The 18,379-nt window shown below is 38.3% G+C and overlaps 1 protein-coding gene across 1 annotated transcript in view; it reads right to left on the reverse strand.

Moving 5' to 3' along the window:
- CHKA (choline kinase alpha) overlaps positions 1–15,594 on the reverse strand; it is a 30,194-nt gene extending 14,600 nt beyond the window's left edge. The window contains exons 1-3 of the mRNA XM_081331958.1: positions 15,091–15,594; positions 9,588–9,699; positions 15–68 (exon numbers count right to left, since the gene is read on the reverse strand). Coding sequence (XP_081188084.1) covers positions 15–68; positions 9,588–9,699; positions 15,091–15,446 — 522 coding nt within the window. The 5' untranslated portion in view covers positions 15,447–15,594. The remainder of the gene's footprint in view (positions 1–14; positions 69–9,587; positions 9,700–15,090) is intronic.
- Between the last annotated feature and the right edge of the window lie 2,785 nt (positions 15,595–18,379).

Raw genomic sequence — 18,379 nt, forward strand, 5'->3', positions numbered from 1 at the left:
AGTACAGTACTTACTTGTAAATCATTCTCCTTTTGAGCCTGTCCAGATCCTCCTTTATTACAGGACCTCTATGAATGAGAAAAGCCAACATTTCCAATGAGACACTGAAGACTAATATGAATCAAGTTAATCTGTAGCCACCACAATGAGGAGAGCCAGGAAAGCCTGCTATATTTAGAATGTATATTCAACAATTATCTTACAAAATATCAGAGATTTTGATGGAACTCCTCTCCTATTTACATGAGGTACCACTTCAAATTATTCAAAAAGGATGTGCCATTGAACTCCACTAACTCCACTGTGTAAGTCTGCCTAAGGTAACAGACAGACATGACCATTATATATGTGATGTAGTCATCTCCTTGTCTACCAAATATTCGGGTACGCAAGAATATCTTGATTTTGGAATATAAATGAGGGTTTAGCACCAACCAGGTTTACTACACATATATAAATAGAGCAACACAGTACAAACCAATTATTATAGGAGCTACTACTAGATACAAAATTTAGCGGAAGCATTATCTATTTGTATAGGTAGAGAAGGCACTCACAGTAACCATTTGTTGACAGATGTCTTTTACACTGTAAAGTAACAATATTTTAATACATTTTAAAGACGATCACCAGTTATGTTTCAAAGCAATTTAAGCAAATCAAAGTAAAGATCAAGGAATTTCAGACTTGGTGGGCAGCAGGGTGTTTCTCAACATCTAGATCTAAACACATTCCAAGGTTTCAGCTTTTGTATTAACGTCTGGCTCAATGGCACATGCTTTCATTGTAGCTAGTTTTAAATTCCAGCAGAAAAGAAAGCTTTGTAATCCATTAAGGCTTTCAAAGCTATGAAACACATAGGCCTGTTCCATTTCCCAGTTCCATTGAATATATCATATATGGCATTTTAATGTAATTTCCAATGTTGTACTTCTAATAACACATATGTTTAAAAGCAAACTACATTTAAAGGCTGCTACAGAAAGCCTTTCACTAAAATTATTTAAAGGTGATAATGGAACTGAGCATAGTTTTTATCATACCAAGTAACAAATGAATAACTAATTCAAGAGTTGTGCTACAAAATTGTTCAATTGCTTCAATATGAAAACTTTTGTCTACAATGAAGTATTTCCATTAAAACACTATATTAGCAGATACTCATACATTTATCTGTAAAATTATATTTAATCAAAGCAGAGATTTTTGTGATTATTCACAAGGGCAATCTTAAGAGCTGCATATTAAATAGAAATGTTATGCAAATATTATGTCACTGCCACTAACTGACAATCACTGACTGTCTAACCTGTTGAATAACAATCAAAGTTATATATTAACCAGAAGTATTTCTGGCTTATTGCTCCTTTTTGATAGTACAATCCATCAGAAGCAAACTGGATTAGAGAGGCTTTTCCCAGAATTTTAACAGGTGTTTATTTTAACTTACAGGTAGTCTTCGACAATTGTGACCAGAATTTATTATTATTATTTATTATTATTAGGCAAGGTGATTGCTAAGTGAATTGTGTTTGATTTTACAACCTCTTTTGCCATGATTGTTAAGCAAATCAACGTAATTATTATATGAATCATGCGAATCTGGTCCCCTATTGACTTTGGTTGTCAGAAATCAGCTGGGAAGGTAGCAAATGAAGATCACATAACCCTGGTATGCTGCAACTGTTGTAAATATACTCCAGTTGCTAAGTACATGAATTTTAATCATGGGACCATGGGGAAGCTGCGACAGTCATAAATATGAGGACTGGTCATAAGACACTTTTTCGGTGTCATTGTAACATTTGTCTCTAAACAAATGGTTGTAAATCAAAGATTACCTATACCTGTATGATGCAAATATGGAAACTGGCTGGTACTTTCAAATAATTTAATTTTTTGATTTAAAGAAAAATGGGGAAGGAATATAATACCCAAAAGTTTTCACTGAAAGAGAATTGTACAGTAGTCTTGTAATCTGTGAGCTACAAATAATGCTTAATACAGGAATTCTAAAATCAATGGGATTTGTTTCTAAAAATTTAATCTAGAATTAAGGTGTTTCAAATTGCTTCTTAGTATATTTGAAAACAGTGAAAAATCATTAAGCTGAATAGTCCTATATCACTTTACGTTACAGCACTCATATGCCTATATTACACTGATAGCTTGCGTTAATATAAAATTGATTTTTTGAAAATTTGCTTCAGGAATTCCTGAAACAAAAATATTCAGACCAACATTGCAGTTTACATGTTGTGTGCATAAAACAAGCCTATTTTCTCAACTTCCAAGAATTTTTTTAAAAATTACTGTACAGTTCATGAAAAAACAAACAAACTGAAAGGGACTGTAGAGAGATGCTTCCAATGGTCTGATGTACTAGTGCAAAGGCCAGAAATTTGTAATTACTTATTTAGTGTAACCATATATTTAAGAATTCATGCTTTCTGCTTGGGAATCTGAGCTGCTTAAAGATTTTCATGAAGTCAACCAATTTGCAGGTGAACTTGCAAAAATGAATATTTCTCATACTTTTTTATCACTTTTGAAAATTGCTTGCTAACTACCATATAGCTACAGGTAGTCCTTGACTTACAACCACAATAGGAAACAAAATTTTGGTTGGTAAACAAAACAGTTAAGTGAATCGTGCCCAATTTTATGACTTTTTTGCCACCACAGTTAAGCAAGTCACTGCAGTTAAGTGAATCACATGTCATTAAGCAAATCCAGCTTCCTCCATTGACTTTGCTTGTTAGAGGCCATCTGGGAAAGGATGCAAATGGTGACCGCATTGAATATGAATGTGGCAACCTTCGTAAATATGCCAATTGCCAAGCAACTGAATGTTGGTCATGTGATTGTGGGGATGCTGGGATGATTTTAAGTGTGAGTACCAGTTATATGTCACTTCTTTCAATTCCATCGTGACTCTGAATTCCATTGTCACTAAATGAATGATTGTAAACTGATGATTGCTTGTATTAGGAACCTTTGGTTTGACAACTTTTATAGCATCAGGTGACTTTCCTTCAATCATTAGCAAAATAAACTTTAAATACAAATTTAAGGACTTAAAAAAACTTTTGGAATCAACAGCAAAAGGGTGATTAGAACTCTGATTTTGGAAAGTTACAAACCAAGGGTCAAGATTTTGAAATTAATTATAAGAATCCTTTCCATGGGAAAATGCTATTCTTTTGAATTCTTAAAAAAAGACAGGATTGGATTTTGACAGGTGGAAACTAAAGGAAACCAGAAGGTACTAAAGTTTACAATTAAAGAAGAACATTTAAATTTGATTTACTAATACAGAATGGAGCAAAATACGTTAACACTGGATATACTGAAGAATGTTTGGGAACAATGGACACAGAGGTTAATTTTAAGAGTGTTTGCCATTATAGACGAAAGATGTTATGGAATAGGAACAAGTTCACTAAGACTGATCTGAAAGTGCATTTAAAAATGATAATATTGGACATACAAATGAAAGCCACTGATATCTTAATATTTAAAGGGAGATACACAAACACCAAACCAAAAAAGTAATCTGGATTTGGGAGCTTTCCTATATTGGATTTACAAAAGAGATACATTAAACTTTAAAGAACTTTATGAAAAGAAAGAAAAAAAATGAAACAAATCAAGTTTTAGGATATTGTTTAAAGGTATTAAAGATCGAGATTGTTAAAAATAAAAGGAAAGAATATAATTTATTTGATCAAATTGGTATACTGTCACCTCTGGTAATCCTTAAATAGATTCTTGCTGACCAGAACTGAATGATGAGGCTTTAAGGAATTGTTTATAGATAAGAGAGGAGATACTGGAAGAAGAGATCATTTGTTATATTTTAAGAGAAGGATAAAGTCATTTCTTTATACATTTTTCTTTTTTAAAGTATATTCTTATTCTTTATTTTTTATTTTCTGCACTCTATTTTTTCTTTTTCTAGTTTGTATTAGTTTTTATCTTTTTAATTGTAATGTTTAATTACTATAAAAATCAAACTCTTCTTAGAAAATGAATATAAAGATCATCTGTAATCTTGTGACTTCCTCAGAAATTCAACCATTTGTCTCTGTAAAAAACTGGGATAGAAAACTTTGTAGAGAGATGTCTGGGAGCTATCACTTACTGGTAAATAAGTATTATATGGCATCATATCCTTCATGGCAGCCATTTTGTTGAGAGAACCCACACCAATCTCTCAAATCACAAGCATATGTAGAGAGAAACTGCTCACTCCTATATCAAAAATAACATTTTGTGTTCATTAAGAAATCAGATGGGAGGTATTAAAATACCCATTTATTTATTGATCAGCATATTTATTTTGTAGAGCAGGGGTCTCCAACCTTGGCAACTTTAAGACTTGTGGATTTCAACTACCCAGAATTCCCTAGCGAGCATGGCTGGCTGAGAAACTCTGGGTGTTGAAGTTCGCAAGACTTCAAGTTACCAAGGTTGGAGACTTGTTGTAGAGCACCCAGAGAAACTTCACAGGATATGGATAGACTTGCATTGAATATCTAAAGTGAATTTTTATACCTCACAGTTAACACCCTATTCTGTGGTCTTGATGTAAACCGCATATGGGGAACTTGTAATGTTGGGACTTATGAATAATATGGGTCCTTTTAAATCCAACAACATCCCTAATCCTTTTTACTTCTGATAAAGTTACCATTCTTTTAAGGGAGCAGAAAGATGGAATGGTGGAATCCATTTACAATTTCCATTTAACTGTAAAGTTATTACAAAAATATCTATAGAAAGTAATTTTTTTCATCATAGCCTCATACTCTGAGCCCAAAGGAAATGAAACCAGCAGAGAATGCTCCAACTTCAGAGATCTCATACTATACCGTAAATCGTGTCTGTCACCTGGAAACCAGAGTGCTCTAGGCACGATCGCATGGACAAGCCTGCAGCAGAGAACACATGCACATACAACTAAAATGGTACATTACCCTCAGACGACCCTTATTGCCACCCAACATGTGTCCCCATATCAGGAATTCTATATGCCAATAAATGGGCATTTGTAGTTATTCCTTGGCACCAGGTTTTCAAAGCAAAAATCTCAACAGTAAAGGAGCATTACACTTACAGAATTCCACATATTTACTGAGTTACAGACAAATAAAAAATAAGAAGTAGATAGGCAATACCAAGCAATTGCAGTCAATCTATATATGCTTAGTGAACATTAAGTAGTCTTAAATGCTTTCTATTTTATTCAAAAGTGAAACAGGGTAGTAATAACAACAGAATTCTAATATCTATCTGGCTGCTAGAAATGAGGCATAAGCCATTTTCCCTCCCAGTCTTCCCTTTATTTGGCTAAAATGGGATTTTTGCCACAAGTAAATAATACACAATACTGCAATTTGTACATTTTTGCAGTAGTAAACCGTTATTGTATTTATTTCAATTGCTTTAATAACTGCCTTTCAGATGTATACACTAACAAATAATATTGTTCTGTTACTCTCAGACAAGCTCACAATTTTTACAACTTACTGCCTAGCCTGATATTATATAGCACAGTGGCACAAAATAAAAGTTGGCTGAGGAATACCCCAAGTCTTTTCTACATTTTCTTGTAGCCAAATTAAAGCAATATAATTGAACAGTTTGTATGCACTGACATTTGTGTCTTCCAGTATTTATGATAAGCAAACTGGACTATTATGTTGGGAAGTAAACAGCAGGGCAAATTTTTAAACAAATGTTATTTCAGTTGGAATATGAAGGACTGGTAAGGTATCCTCCAATTAGCACTTTTGAAATTTGGAATAAAAGAGCTGAAGAGTTAAAAGTTTGGTCCTGAGAAAAGATATGAATCTGAAAATGGGAATTGTTTTTTTGAATGCTGCTGCAATATAAACTTTACTTCTAACTAAAAAAAATATCCATTTAAATTAAATACAACATGCCGTTCTTAACTCTGCAGTCTTTATCCATAAAAATTACAATTAAGTGTCTAAATGAAAAAGTTGTGAATATTCACTGTAAGACTACCATCAGCTTCAGTTTTATTTTTCCTTAATACTTTATTGATTTTTGAGATCAAAGTGTGATACTGGAAAGAAAATCAGTTTGCTTATGCATTAAAAATAGTTTAGAAAGAGACAAATGTTTATACTGAGACCCTCAATATAATCTGAAAGTTTTACCTTAGGACTGTCTCTGCTTACTTAAACCTTAGTGAACTGCACCAACAAAAACAGTCATTTCACTGCCACTATGGAAATAAAGGAAGTTAGATATCTTCAAAAATCTTAAATACCAAGTGAAAAAAAATAGGATGTTAATACTCAAATGAGCAGCCAAACTAGGACTGAAGAAAAGTCCAAAGGTTCTGAATTATTTTCTTCATAAAAAGGCAGAAAATATATTATAAAAATAGTTTTTTCAGGGGAAGCGTAACCACAATCCAATCCAATTTATGATTCTGTAACACTAAATATTCAGAGCACTAGAATTGCAGTATTTGTCAAAATGCATGCTAGTACATATTAAAATTCTGAAAACTCCACTATATTTTCAAATGAAAATGAGCATATCACAACCACGCACTAATTTCTATTTACTCTGCAGACAACTTTTTTAAAAATGTAATCTTATACACTGAATAATAATACCACTATAAATTAATTTGTAAGTTAATGTAAAATACTTAACAGTTATTTTGAATTGTAGTTCTAGCACCAGTATTTTAGGTCACAGCAATAAATCAGCAACAGCAAAGATCTAATTCTTTTCTTTGGTTATTGCCTTGCAAAATTTCAACGCTTGTTACATTTTAGCTTGCAGTACATAATCCAAGCTTCAAAACAAAGTTATAATAAATTATTCTCAGGATTACTCTCACATACACTCAAGTGGCATTTAGTATTGAATTTCAATATATTTGGAATTCAGGAGTATTCTAGTTATAAAAAAATTAATACTATCATGAGTACTCTTTTAAGAACCAGATCAAAATAATTTATCAAGTTTTAAACATAATTTCTATATCTTCTGTCACTACAGAACAGTGTTGTGATGGAATACATATTTAGAGTCTTGGGATGATACATTATAAGAACCTTTATTTCAATCAATATCAGATTATCTAATCTGTAAACCTATCCAAAAGGCTTAGGTATTTTAGGCATTATTATTGTCTTGCTGACCATTCTAGACTATGAATAAGCATATGTTTAGAGAGTTAAAACAGCAATCACACTCAATTATGAATAATGTTAATCATAGATTTTCCTGTTAGCTAAACAAAGGAAATTTAGGATTGCAACAATGTCTACAAATAAATAACAATTGTTTCAGGCCAATTTTAAACCTAATTTCATGATATCAGAAATATTAAAACTAGTAATAAATACTTCAATGACAGGAGATAGTTATTTGTGACATTTCTGCATCTCTTTTTCCCACTGGATCAATTCCAGGCATCTCATTTAAAAGCACAACTTGGGAACAAATTCCCTGGCTTTATTGGGATTTACGTTAAATAAATAATCAGACATCTTTCTTGTGTAAATTCTGTGATATAGCATAACCTTTACACAAAAATGTAGCAGGACTCATTGGTGCAGAGTCTACATAAGATGGAATTTCATGGGTTCAAAATGGAGCCTTAAGAATGTGTCAACTCTACATTCTGATTTTGTTGGTCTTAGCATCAGAATCATGACATTAAGCAGAGCTTAGCAATCTCAGGGTACTCCAGTTCCACTTGGCTCTATGGAGGAGCCTTAATGAACTGAATTCTTATTTGGGCTGTAAAGAACTGGAATCTAAACTCCATATAGATAAATTAAGTCACTGCTATTCATATTTCTATAATTGCTGGGATCAATTATAGGTAGCCTTTGACTTAACAACTATTTGTATAACGACCGTCAAAGTTAAAACAGCATTGAAAAACTGACTTATGACAGTTTTTCACACTTACGACCAATGCCGTATCCCCAGTTATGTGATCCAAATTTGGTCGTTTGGCAGCTGGCATATATTTATGACAGTTGCACTCTCCCAGGGTCATATGATAAACTTTTGTAACTTTCCCAGCCAGCTTTTGACAAGCAAAGTCAATGGGGCAAGCCAAATTTGCTTAATGACTGCATGATTCACTTAACAACTGCAATCATTTGCTTAATAACTATGGCAAAAAAGGTTGTAAAATGAGGCAAAACTCACTTAACTGTCTCATTTAACAACAGGAATTTTGGGCTCAATTGTGGTCATAATTCGAGGACTACCTGTACTGCATGTACTATATATAATTTGTTAAACTTATATCCTATATTTTCTCTAGAAGGTCAAAGTGATGTAAATAGATCTCCCTTCTTCAATTCTTCTCCAAAAGCAAGACTGTGAGATATATGGGAGTTACAGAGAACAACTATCCCAAAATCTCCCCGTGAACTTTCATAAGTGGGGGTGGATTTGAATCAGGTCACCCAAATCCTGACCCAAAACCAATTACACTAGAGAGGATCATCTATGAAAACTACCTGGAAACTGCAGCCAATTCAACTTCTAGCTGTTTGGTTACTAAATGTGTTGTTCATAAATAATTGCACTAGCTTCTGTCCATTCCTACCTCCAGTTAAAAGTGCCTAGTCCAAGTGCCTAGTATAACACCTGCTGCTGTATTTAATCTTCAGAATCTTTTCCTGATGCCATAATCACCTGAGGTAATGCAGAAATGACTAACAGCATTTCCAGGGAGAGTGGAGGGGGAGACTAGCAATAACCCTATTACCTTTTCAGTGCCAGGCATTTTTTTAAAATTATCCGATATTAAGTGTTTAAATCTAAATTTAATCTCTTTAATATGTTCATTAACATATTTATATATTGAACCTATTTGCATGTTTGATTGTATGTTAGACTTTTACATTTTAATTACTTTTAGCTGACACTAAATTCTTAGCATGAGAAATATAGTTGTATTTTTATTTTATTATCTTTTGGCCAATGCCTGAAAGCATACTGAGTGGCTGACAAGCAAATATCCATGAACAGAATGGGGAGGCCATCTCCTGTGCATTATACAGAGTCTGCTTCCTTTTATTATTTCTAGACTAATCCATATCACTATAATATGGACATAATATTAAAAGGAATTATTAATATTAACACCTGAAAGTAGAAACATGGGAAAAGAGAAACTTATATCAAATTTAATGTTGCTTAAGCAACAATAAAGGCTTGGTACGGGTTTCCTGGGAGAGCCGTTTTTGAAAAAGATGTGTAAGTCACTATTACTCAAGGCTAATGATTCAGTTCAGAGCCAGGGAATGAACAAAGTTATAACCAAAGCTGTTTCTCAATTCAAATATGCATAACGATGATCCAATAGTAAGAAGTCTTTAAGACAAGAGCTCTATGTGCATTGTTGACAAAACCTAATAGATATTTTGTATTTCAAACACACTTGAGATTTACATTAAAAACCATATATTTTTTATGCATTAAATAAACCAACATAGGTGGAACAGCTGAAATGTATATTATTCACATATACAATATGAGATCATTCCCCCCATTGTTCTATCAATACTTACCATTTGCAGAATTGCCCCATATAAACGAAGAAGAACAGTGCGTGGTTCATCTGCAACAGTCTCTATAGCGTCAGGCAATGAGCACTGGAACAGCATGTTGCTGAGGCCTCCTCTACAAAAAGAAATTAATTTTTTATTTATCACAGGAGAGTGTCAGTGTGCAAGAAAGATTTGGACTGTATGAATTTGAACACAAGTGTGAAGAACAGATTCATACTTAGCATTCAAATCCAAATTTGCTGTGTTTAGATCAGGGGTGTCGAACTGCTGGCCCGTGGGCCGGACGTATCATCCGGAAGCCGTGCCCACCCCATTGCTGGCAATGGCAAAAAGGCTCCGATACGTTGCGCGACGTCACATGACGTTGGGAGTTTGACATGTCTGGTCTAGATTCATGAACATGTTGCTTTACCCTTAATATCATTTATTTAGCTTTCTGCATGAAGGCCTTTTGGAGCAGAAATAATTAGTGGCCTCTATTTGGAACTCCAAGTCATATTTCTTGCTTGTATTCAATTTGTCTCTTCCTGTTTTTTTTGTTTTGTATATACATGGATCAGTGCAGACACACACACACACACACACATACACCTAGACACACACAAAACAGAGAATTCCCATTTTGTTACTAAGTTTATCTCCATGACAGATATTTATACTTAGTCATACCCCAAACAACCATTTTGTGATTATGCTTGTGGCATCTTTTCAGAATATTAAATAAAATAATTGGCCTCATTTAGTAAGTAAATTTAAACAGTTTTATATGAACATATACATTTACTTATATAGTTACTGTGGTGCTGTTATTTAAACTTACATGTTAGAAAGACATTAATAACAGCATAATAGCATTAGCATAATAATGCATTCTGTTGTATAGACTATTAAAAATAGATTTTACAATTAAAGAACTGAACAAGTTCACAATTTATCTTCCCATTTCTTAGTACAGGTAGTTCTCAAGTTACGACCATAATGGAGCCTGCCTGTTGTAGTTATAAGTTGTGATGATTCAAATTTAGCATATGACACACAGGAAAAATTCCACTATTCATTTTTTCATTTCACCTTGATAGATTTTATGATCATTTGGAGGAAACACAGCCTGGTATCTGGCTTTGTCCACTCGATTCTGGCCCTGCTTGGTTCCTGAGAACAAACTTTGCCACATTAAAAAAAGCCATCAAATAGATTTCTCCTCCCCCCAATTATCCCACACCCAACTTAATAGCACTATTATCAATAACATCTGTTTGCTCCAAAGTAGCACTTTTTGTTCTTTTAAGACTTTCATGACAGAAGACAGCTTTTGCAGGTAGCATTCCAAAGATTGTTCTCTTTTCCTGAAAAGCAGAAGTTAGCAGCCTTTCTTTGAGTTTCTTTGTACAATAGAATGCTTTTCTTTTGCAACTTCAGATACTGCAGAAGCTAGGACGTACAGCTCTGTTTTTGGTTTTCTAAGGAAGAAAGGGAAAGCAGCTAGCTGGAATATCAAAACCCGTTGGCTTTCTCCAATAAGAGTGAAATAGGAAAAGCCCTGACTGTAATGCACATATGTAAAGAAAATTTGTTGTGATTCCTTGCCAGTCAGTGGATCCAGCAGCTGAGTCTGAGGAATCAGATGAGAAGGAGGGGCCTGGAGTGACATTAGTCAGAGGAAGGCTCTGAGGAGCTCCAAGACTTACAGTCAGATCGGGAGCCTGGCCCCTCTACTCATTTGCAGGCTGAGACATAGCTGTGCTGGGAGCCTGAGTTGGACAGTGATGAAGAACAGTTGGGACAAATCATGGATGCATGAATGAGCAGGAAAGAGAAGCGAGTAGGACAGAGGAATGCAATGGGGCGGCTCCAAAGGCAAAGGAAAAGGCATTAGGAAGCCACGCCTTCGCTGAATTATAAAATGGAAGGTGTGGGAGGTGCTGGTTGCCGAAGGTAACTGTTTGTGTTGAGGACTGAGTTTCTATAGACTCTGTTTCTTTCCCTTGGACATTGACTCAGGTCTGTGAGAATAAAAGGGGTTGTTTTTTTCTTGCAGTTCTTGCCTCTTTCTTGGACTCAAGTAGGCTGGGATATAACATTAAACAATTGGTTTCACATTGAATTGGATACTCTATTGTTGCTCTTAGTTGCAGTTTTCTATGGCTTAGAACAGGGCTTTTCAACCAGTAGTACGGGTACCACCTGTGGTACATAGGCACCTGGCAGGTGGTACGCGACCATCCTAGAAAAGTGGTAGCGGGAGAGGGGAATGGCAGCACTGCACAAGCCTGAGCGAGAGATGGCTAGAGCTGCAGGGCTGTCAGGGCTCAGCGAAAGCACAGGATCAGTGCTTCTTCGGGGCTGTCAGGGCTCAGTGGAAGCGCCAGGATCAGCGCCAGGCTCCAGCTGGAGCTCGGCGCTGATCCCGGCGCTTCTGCTGAGCCCAGAAGAAGCACAGATCAGCTGGAATGTTGCAGCATCTCCAGGGTCTTGTGATTTACATTCAGATGCTTGGCAACTGATTCATATTTATGACGGTCACAGTGTCCCAGGGTCATGTGAAGTGACCAAAACCTTCTGCAACCACCCAGCAGACGGGGGGGGGGGGGGGGAAATAAAAAACAAACACCCCCCACCCCACCCCTGCTGCCAATCCTCAACAGAAATGCTCACAACAATGAAAACCTTGGACAGGAAGAAGAGCACCGCCTGGCAGGCAGGCAGGTGTCTTGCTCAGCTGTGGCTTGGAGAACACTTTTTTCACTGCCATTGTAACTTCAAACACTCACTAAGCGAACTGTTGTAAGTCAAGGATTACCTGTACTTCATCACTTTCCCCCCCTTTTTTTTGGTCATCACGTTTTTGACACCTTCCTAGGTGACTGGTGGTACTTGGATATTGCCATATCCTAAAAGTGGTACAATGGGTGAAAAGGTTGAAAAGCCCTGGCTTAGACAGTTTTGTTCTAGCCACTTCTCCACCTGCCAAATGAAACAATTACAGTATCTTTGACAGCATACAGATTGTACCACTGATGACTTTATGCAATCCTATTATTTAAATATTAAAATTAGTCACTGAGTGCTATCACTAGTCTCAAGTATGTAAAGGTATAAAATGATCACTTCACACCCACTCATTTGATATTTCTATATTTTGCTTCACTCTTTAAAAGATAGTACTTTTTCAAAGATCAAGTATTATAAAGGCTGCTAACAGCAGAACTCCATTGCATAACTCTAAACTGTGGTTTAACTTCCCTATCCTAGACAACATCCACAACTGCAAGAACAAATATACTAATTACATAAAAATATTCTATCATCGAACATTTCAAAAATGCAGTGTTATGTATTCTCCGTGCATTAAAGAAGCAGGCCTCTTAAATTCCAGTAGGAACTATATAAATTTAAGTGCAACAAAGCAGTTGTCAAGAGTACCTGGTGGGGCAACTATCTGTCATATATGCGTTAGTTTGCTTTTCTATAATGAGGGGCTGGATTTGAGAGCCTAAAAACAAACTCTTCTAGCTATGCTAGAAAAAAAACTTATCTGCTTTTATTAGAAAAAAAGATGTGTTATCAGAATAAACACTTTTTTCATCAAATTTCTACTCAACTCTTTTCTGTTGGGGAAGGCTGCTCTAACAAAGTTGCCACTCAAACAAAAAAGAAATTAGACCAAAGTTCAATACTTCTCTCTTGTACACAAACCTAACTTATTCTAAAAAGCTACACTTTTCACATAATTCTGAAAACACACATAATTTTAATAAGCAATACATCAAATTAAGCAGCTTCCTAATCTTTACTTTCCTAGCGCTACATGCAAAGCAGTTACTGCTGGGATTATGAGTCAGAGAAAGGCACCTAACATTTTATAGGAACTTGCAATGAAGAAATGACTCATAATGTTAAGCAGTTTTATTTTAAAAAGGACAGAAGCAATTTAAGTCTTCACTGTCCAGAAATTACCCCATACGACCCAAACTTTAAAAGATAAACTATGAATTTATCTCTAAAACATTTTATGCTACACATACTTGAGACAGTTGCTAATAGTGATTGTTAAAAGTAAGCACTGAACAAAACCAAACCTCTTGAAGGCTAATTAATAAAGATTGTTAAGCATCTGGTCAAAGTTTTTCTCATACCAGCCTATGCAGGGTTTCAGAATAAAAATCATTTTTTCATAGCATGCAATATACCGATGATCAAAAAGAGTCACACATTTTAAATATTTGAGGTAATCGTACATTTACTAGACAGAAAAAAGCATTGCAATGTGTCAAAGTTATTGCAAATGTATATGCTCAAAAAAAGCTTATTATCTTCCATGTATCACAAATTCTCTCCAGTATTAGTTAATCATGTGATGTGTTGTGATGTATCGCAACTTTTTTGCCATTGCCAGCAATGTGGTGGGCACGGTTTCGCTATGCTATGATGCATCCGGCCCATGGGCCAGCAGTTTTGACACCTGATCTAGAGATCAGACATAGGCTAAATCTAATAACTACTCTTAAGAAAACTTTATGAATTAATGTGATATCTTAATCTAAATTATCTTGCAACTCAGAATAAAAAATACTGCTTGAAGATGGTTTGTCCATAATTATCCATTCTACCAGTATGGTCTGGCATTTTTACAAGCAAAAAAATTAACTTGGCTTCAGCATTAAACCAAGATTGTTTTAGGTGTAACAGAATCCACAAGTGACTCATAATTGCTTTGAGACAATGTGAAAATCATGTAACAAAGCTTGTCAAAGAAGCTATAGTTTACAAACGTACGATTAAATTTTTGTGCAAATTGTGCATCCCGCAGAAGGTATCTCCAAAAGCGGTCATTCCCAGACTTCCCTGTCGTCGTCCCCCTCCCCCCAAACTGGCTCTTTTCCATTAAACCATTTCCAGGATGATGTTTTGTGGCTCAATAACCGCCAAAAACTCACCCCAAATTCTTCCTATTTGGGGAAGAGTATGAAAGTACGGGGGCTTGATGGCCTTCGGAGATTCTTGGAATGCCTTTCGTGGAAGAAGCAAGAACACTTTGACGCCCTCTGCTTATTTCCGCCATTTGCACAAAAGATACAAGGTAGACCAAACTAAACAGCTCCACCCCGCATTTCCCTCAGTTTTGCTGAATGAAAAAAAATCCATCACCACCACCGTTGTTTTTAACGTTTAAACCAGGGGTCTTCAAACTTGGCCCTTTTATGACTTGTGGACTTCAACTCCCAGAATTCCTCAGCCAGCTTTGCTGGCTGAGGAATTCTGGGAGTTGAAGTCCACAAGTCATAAAAGGGCCAAGTTTGAAGACCCCTGGTTTAAAAGATCTCTCTCTCTCTCTTTCTTTCTCTGGGCTAGCCGACCCCACAAGCCGTGTCTAAGGTAACGCACTCCAGACGTGCGAGGAATGTCATAGATAGATGCCATGCCCAGCGACTACCGCCCCGGTGAAAGAGCCGAGCTTCTCACCAACGGCGGTTAGCGGCCCGGATACTAGCGAGATGCTAACCTGATGGGCGTGATGCGCAGCTGGTCCTCCCGCAGCCCCCGCCACGCCCCCCGCAAGAACTCCCGGCACCACAGATACGCCTTGCGCCGGGTGCGGGCATCGGGCTGCTCCTCCGCCGGCGGGGATGGAAGAAGGGTGGGCGGCAGAACGAGAGGCGGCGGCTGCTGCTGCTGCTGCTGCTGCTGGTGGCCCTGGCCCCGGAGCCCCAGTTCCTTGACTTCGGCATCGGTGTTAGAAGGCGGCGGCGAGGGGGACGACTGAGTGAGGGCGGGTAAGCCCGGGCCCGGGGCGCATCCCAGCAGGAAACCCAGAGGGGAAGGATCGGCCTCGCCGCCGTTACAGAACTTGGTCTTCATGACGACCGCACGGACGAAGAGCAAAAAAAAAAACCGGAACTCGCGCACGCTCCGACCGTCCAGCCGGAATTCCCCCGCAGAAAGACTAAAGCGCGCGAGAGAGACGGCCTCCACCTACTTATAGGCGCTCCCCGCACGAGGACTCCGGCGCACGAGATCGCCTCATCTAAAAGCTAGCCCCCCCCCACCCCACCCCACCCCACCCTCCCTGCCTCTTTGTCTGTGCTTGATTGGCTGCAGGCCCGATCCGACCGCAAGGTTGCGGTCGCCGCGCTCCCTGATTGGTCCAGAGGGAAGAAGCGGCGCGGAAAGGCCATTGGCTGCCTGCCTGGTTGCTCTGGTTATCCGAGGGGGCTAAAGCTTACGCGTATCCCAAAGACACAAACGTAGAGAATGTAGAGAGGGGAGGGCGGGGGAGGTGATGGAGGTACTTTTTCTATTCCGCCTGCGCCACAGCGAGCGAGCGGGCGGGCGGGGGGGCTTCGTACTTCGCCCGTCTGCTTTCCCTCCCCCCCCTCATTTCTCCCCGTAGTAACTCTGGCTTCGCCCGCTCCTCCGTGTTTCATCGGTGTCTCCCAAGCCCCATCGCTCCTCGCACCCGCTCCACCGCTTGTGAATCCCTTCCCCCAGCCCCCACCACGTTTGGAAGGTTGCCTCCATTTTCTTCTCGGCTCCATTCTTTTAACCTCTTTTCTTCCTGGCGGGCACGCGGAGTGCTTCTTCAGATAGCGGGGAAGGGGGACGCAAAATGGGGGGCCGAAAGCTACCCGGAGATGGTGCGAGGGGAGGGGGAGGGGGAAGAAGTCGCCCTGCTGGAAACTGGCGCTGTGCGGTGGAAACCCAACGAGGCTGGCAAGGTCGCCCTTGTTCCCTTCCTCCCCTGGCGACGGGAAAGAAAGGGGAATTTGCCGCACTGGACTCTGCGCCATGCGGCAGGGCTTGTCGGGGGCCCGGGGCGGCCCTCGTCGCCTTCCTTTCGAGGCGATGGGCGGGAAGTCCCTCTGCTCGGGAGCCAAGCGCAGTCCGCATCACCCGGCCAAGGACCCCGGGTTGAAGTACTACGGTACGCGGCGTGCTCTGCTCCAGAGAAGGAAGGGGGTGGAGAGGCGAGGCGGTTGCCACCCTCTTGCGATTTAAAAAGCGGAAAGTTACAACTCATCGAGTGGAAAGGAACTGAGCCCATTGTAGTGCGGGAAAAGCGCAGGAAAAAAACAAACAAAACAAAAAAAACACCGGAGCGTAAGGCTGAAGTACATCTCTGCAGTTGTGTATATGTTCTTTACTGTAGGTTTACTTTGCGCTCCGTTTTTTGGGGCTTGTTTCTGTAGAGCAAAGGTGAGGCATTCACAACGGTCGGATTTAAGTGCTGCTAGCCCATCTTGAAATTGATCGTCTCCTATCCAACTTGCATTGCCGGTGTACCTAATCATTAGCAATAGCTTGACTTTCCTCCAGGTTGATGGATGACGAAAGCTGACAGGTTTTATGCTTCTTGAGGTTGCCCTTGTCAGATTAAGGAGGAAAAGATTGATACAACAAAGTCGACTTAAGCCTGTTTAGCTCATGGATAGGGGTGAGATGAACAACATCAAATGGGAATATGGGAGAAGACGTTTTTAGGGCATGTTTAGGCATCAGTTAAGTTGGGAAAGACTCAGTATTGGAAACCTATCCCACAAATGCCACTTTATTTTTTTTCCCCTTCAATATTGGGCAATTTGTAGATGTGGATGATTGACCTCATAATCACATGATAACTGTGTCTCATTTCTCCAAGACAGTAAGAAAGGAGCATTGCCCAATACTAGTTCCCTTTACATAAGGAACAATCTTCAAAGACATAATTTCCAAAATAATCTTTGTATCTTGAATGGTGTTACTTCTGCACTCCAGTTCAAGCTAAATTGTGATGTCATCTGAAGTCCCTCCCTTGATTTCATCTAGGAATGGCCTAAAATTAATTGGAATAGTTAGAAAAGCAACACAAGGCCGCTTCTATTTCTTGTTTCTTATGCCTTGTTTGTTCTTTTACATCTTGTTATTCCATGCTTTTAAGTGGCATTTTTTCACAGCAGGTTATACAACATGGGTGTCAAACTCGATCACATCACGTGACATATCACAATTTTTTTTGGAGCCGGGGTGGGCATGGCTTGCGTGTGACACATCCAGCCCATGGGCCGCCAGTTTGACATCCCTGTTATACAATATTCTATAATGGGATGAATGACAATGCACCAATGCATAGTCTAGCAGTTGTGAGAAAAAAATCATGTGTAAATTATTTATTATGGGGAAAGAAACCACAAAATATAGTATTGTAATTATGGAAAAGTTTGAAGTGCTTTTAATTCTCTTTAAAAAGTCTAGTAAATGTATGCATATGTCCACAATTACTTAGTTACATACGCAAGCATTACAAATTAGTTATAAAAAAACATTAACCAGCAGCACACATTTCCTATTTACAGTTCCTTTCCTACACTTATCCAAATAAAAAAAGTCACAAAACTGGTTCCCCAGTTTTAAAGATACCCATTGCAAAACAGTTGAATAATACTAAAATGGAAAAGACATGGATTGATTATGTGATTAAAAAAATACTTAAAGATAACAGAAATTGCAATAAAAGTCCAGTAGATTAGATTGAAGACAGCGGGTGAATAAATGTGTGAGTCTGAACCTGTGAAACTGAGAAATACAGTGACTCAAAGACAGATTGGTCATGCATCCTGGCATATTCAAGTAGATTTTTTGTGACAGTATGGAAGTAATTTGTCACTGCCTCCTTCCAGTATGTTTTCTGGACTTCATAGTCCAGCCTTTAGCTTCATAATCTCTGGCGGTCTTCCATCTAATCAGGCGGTCCTTTGCCTACTGAGGCATCTTTGGAGGGTTCTGAAGAGGGTTATTAATAAATATGCTTCCAGTTC

Source organism: Vipera berus (assembly GCF_964194415.1).
Source record: "Vipera berus genome assembly, chromosome: 1".
Taxonomy (NCBI): domain Eukaryota; kingdom Metazoa; phylum Chordata; class Lepidosauria; order Squamata; family Viperidae; genus Vipera; species Vipera berus.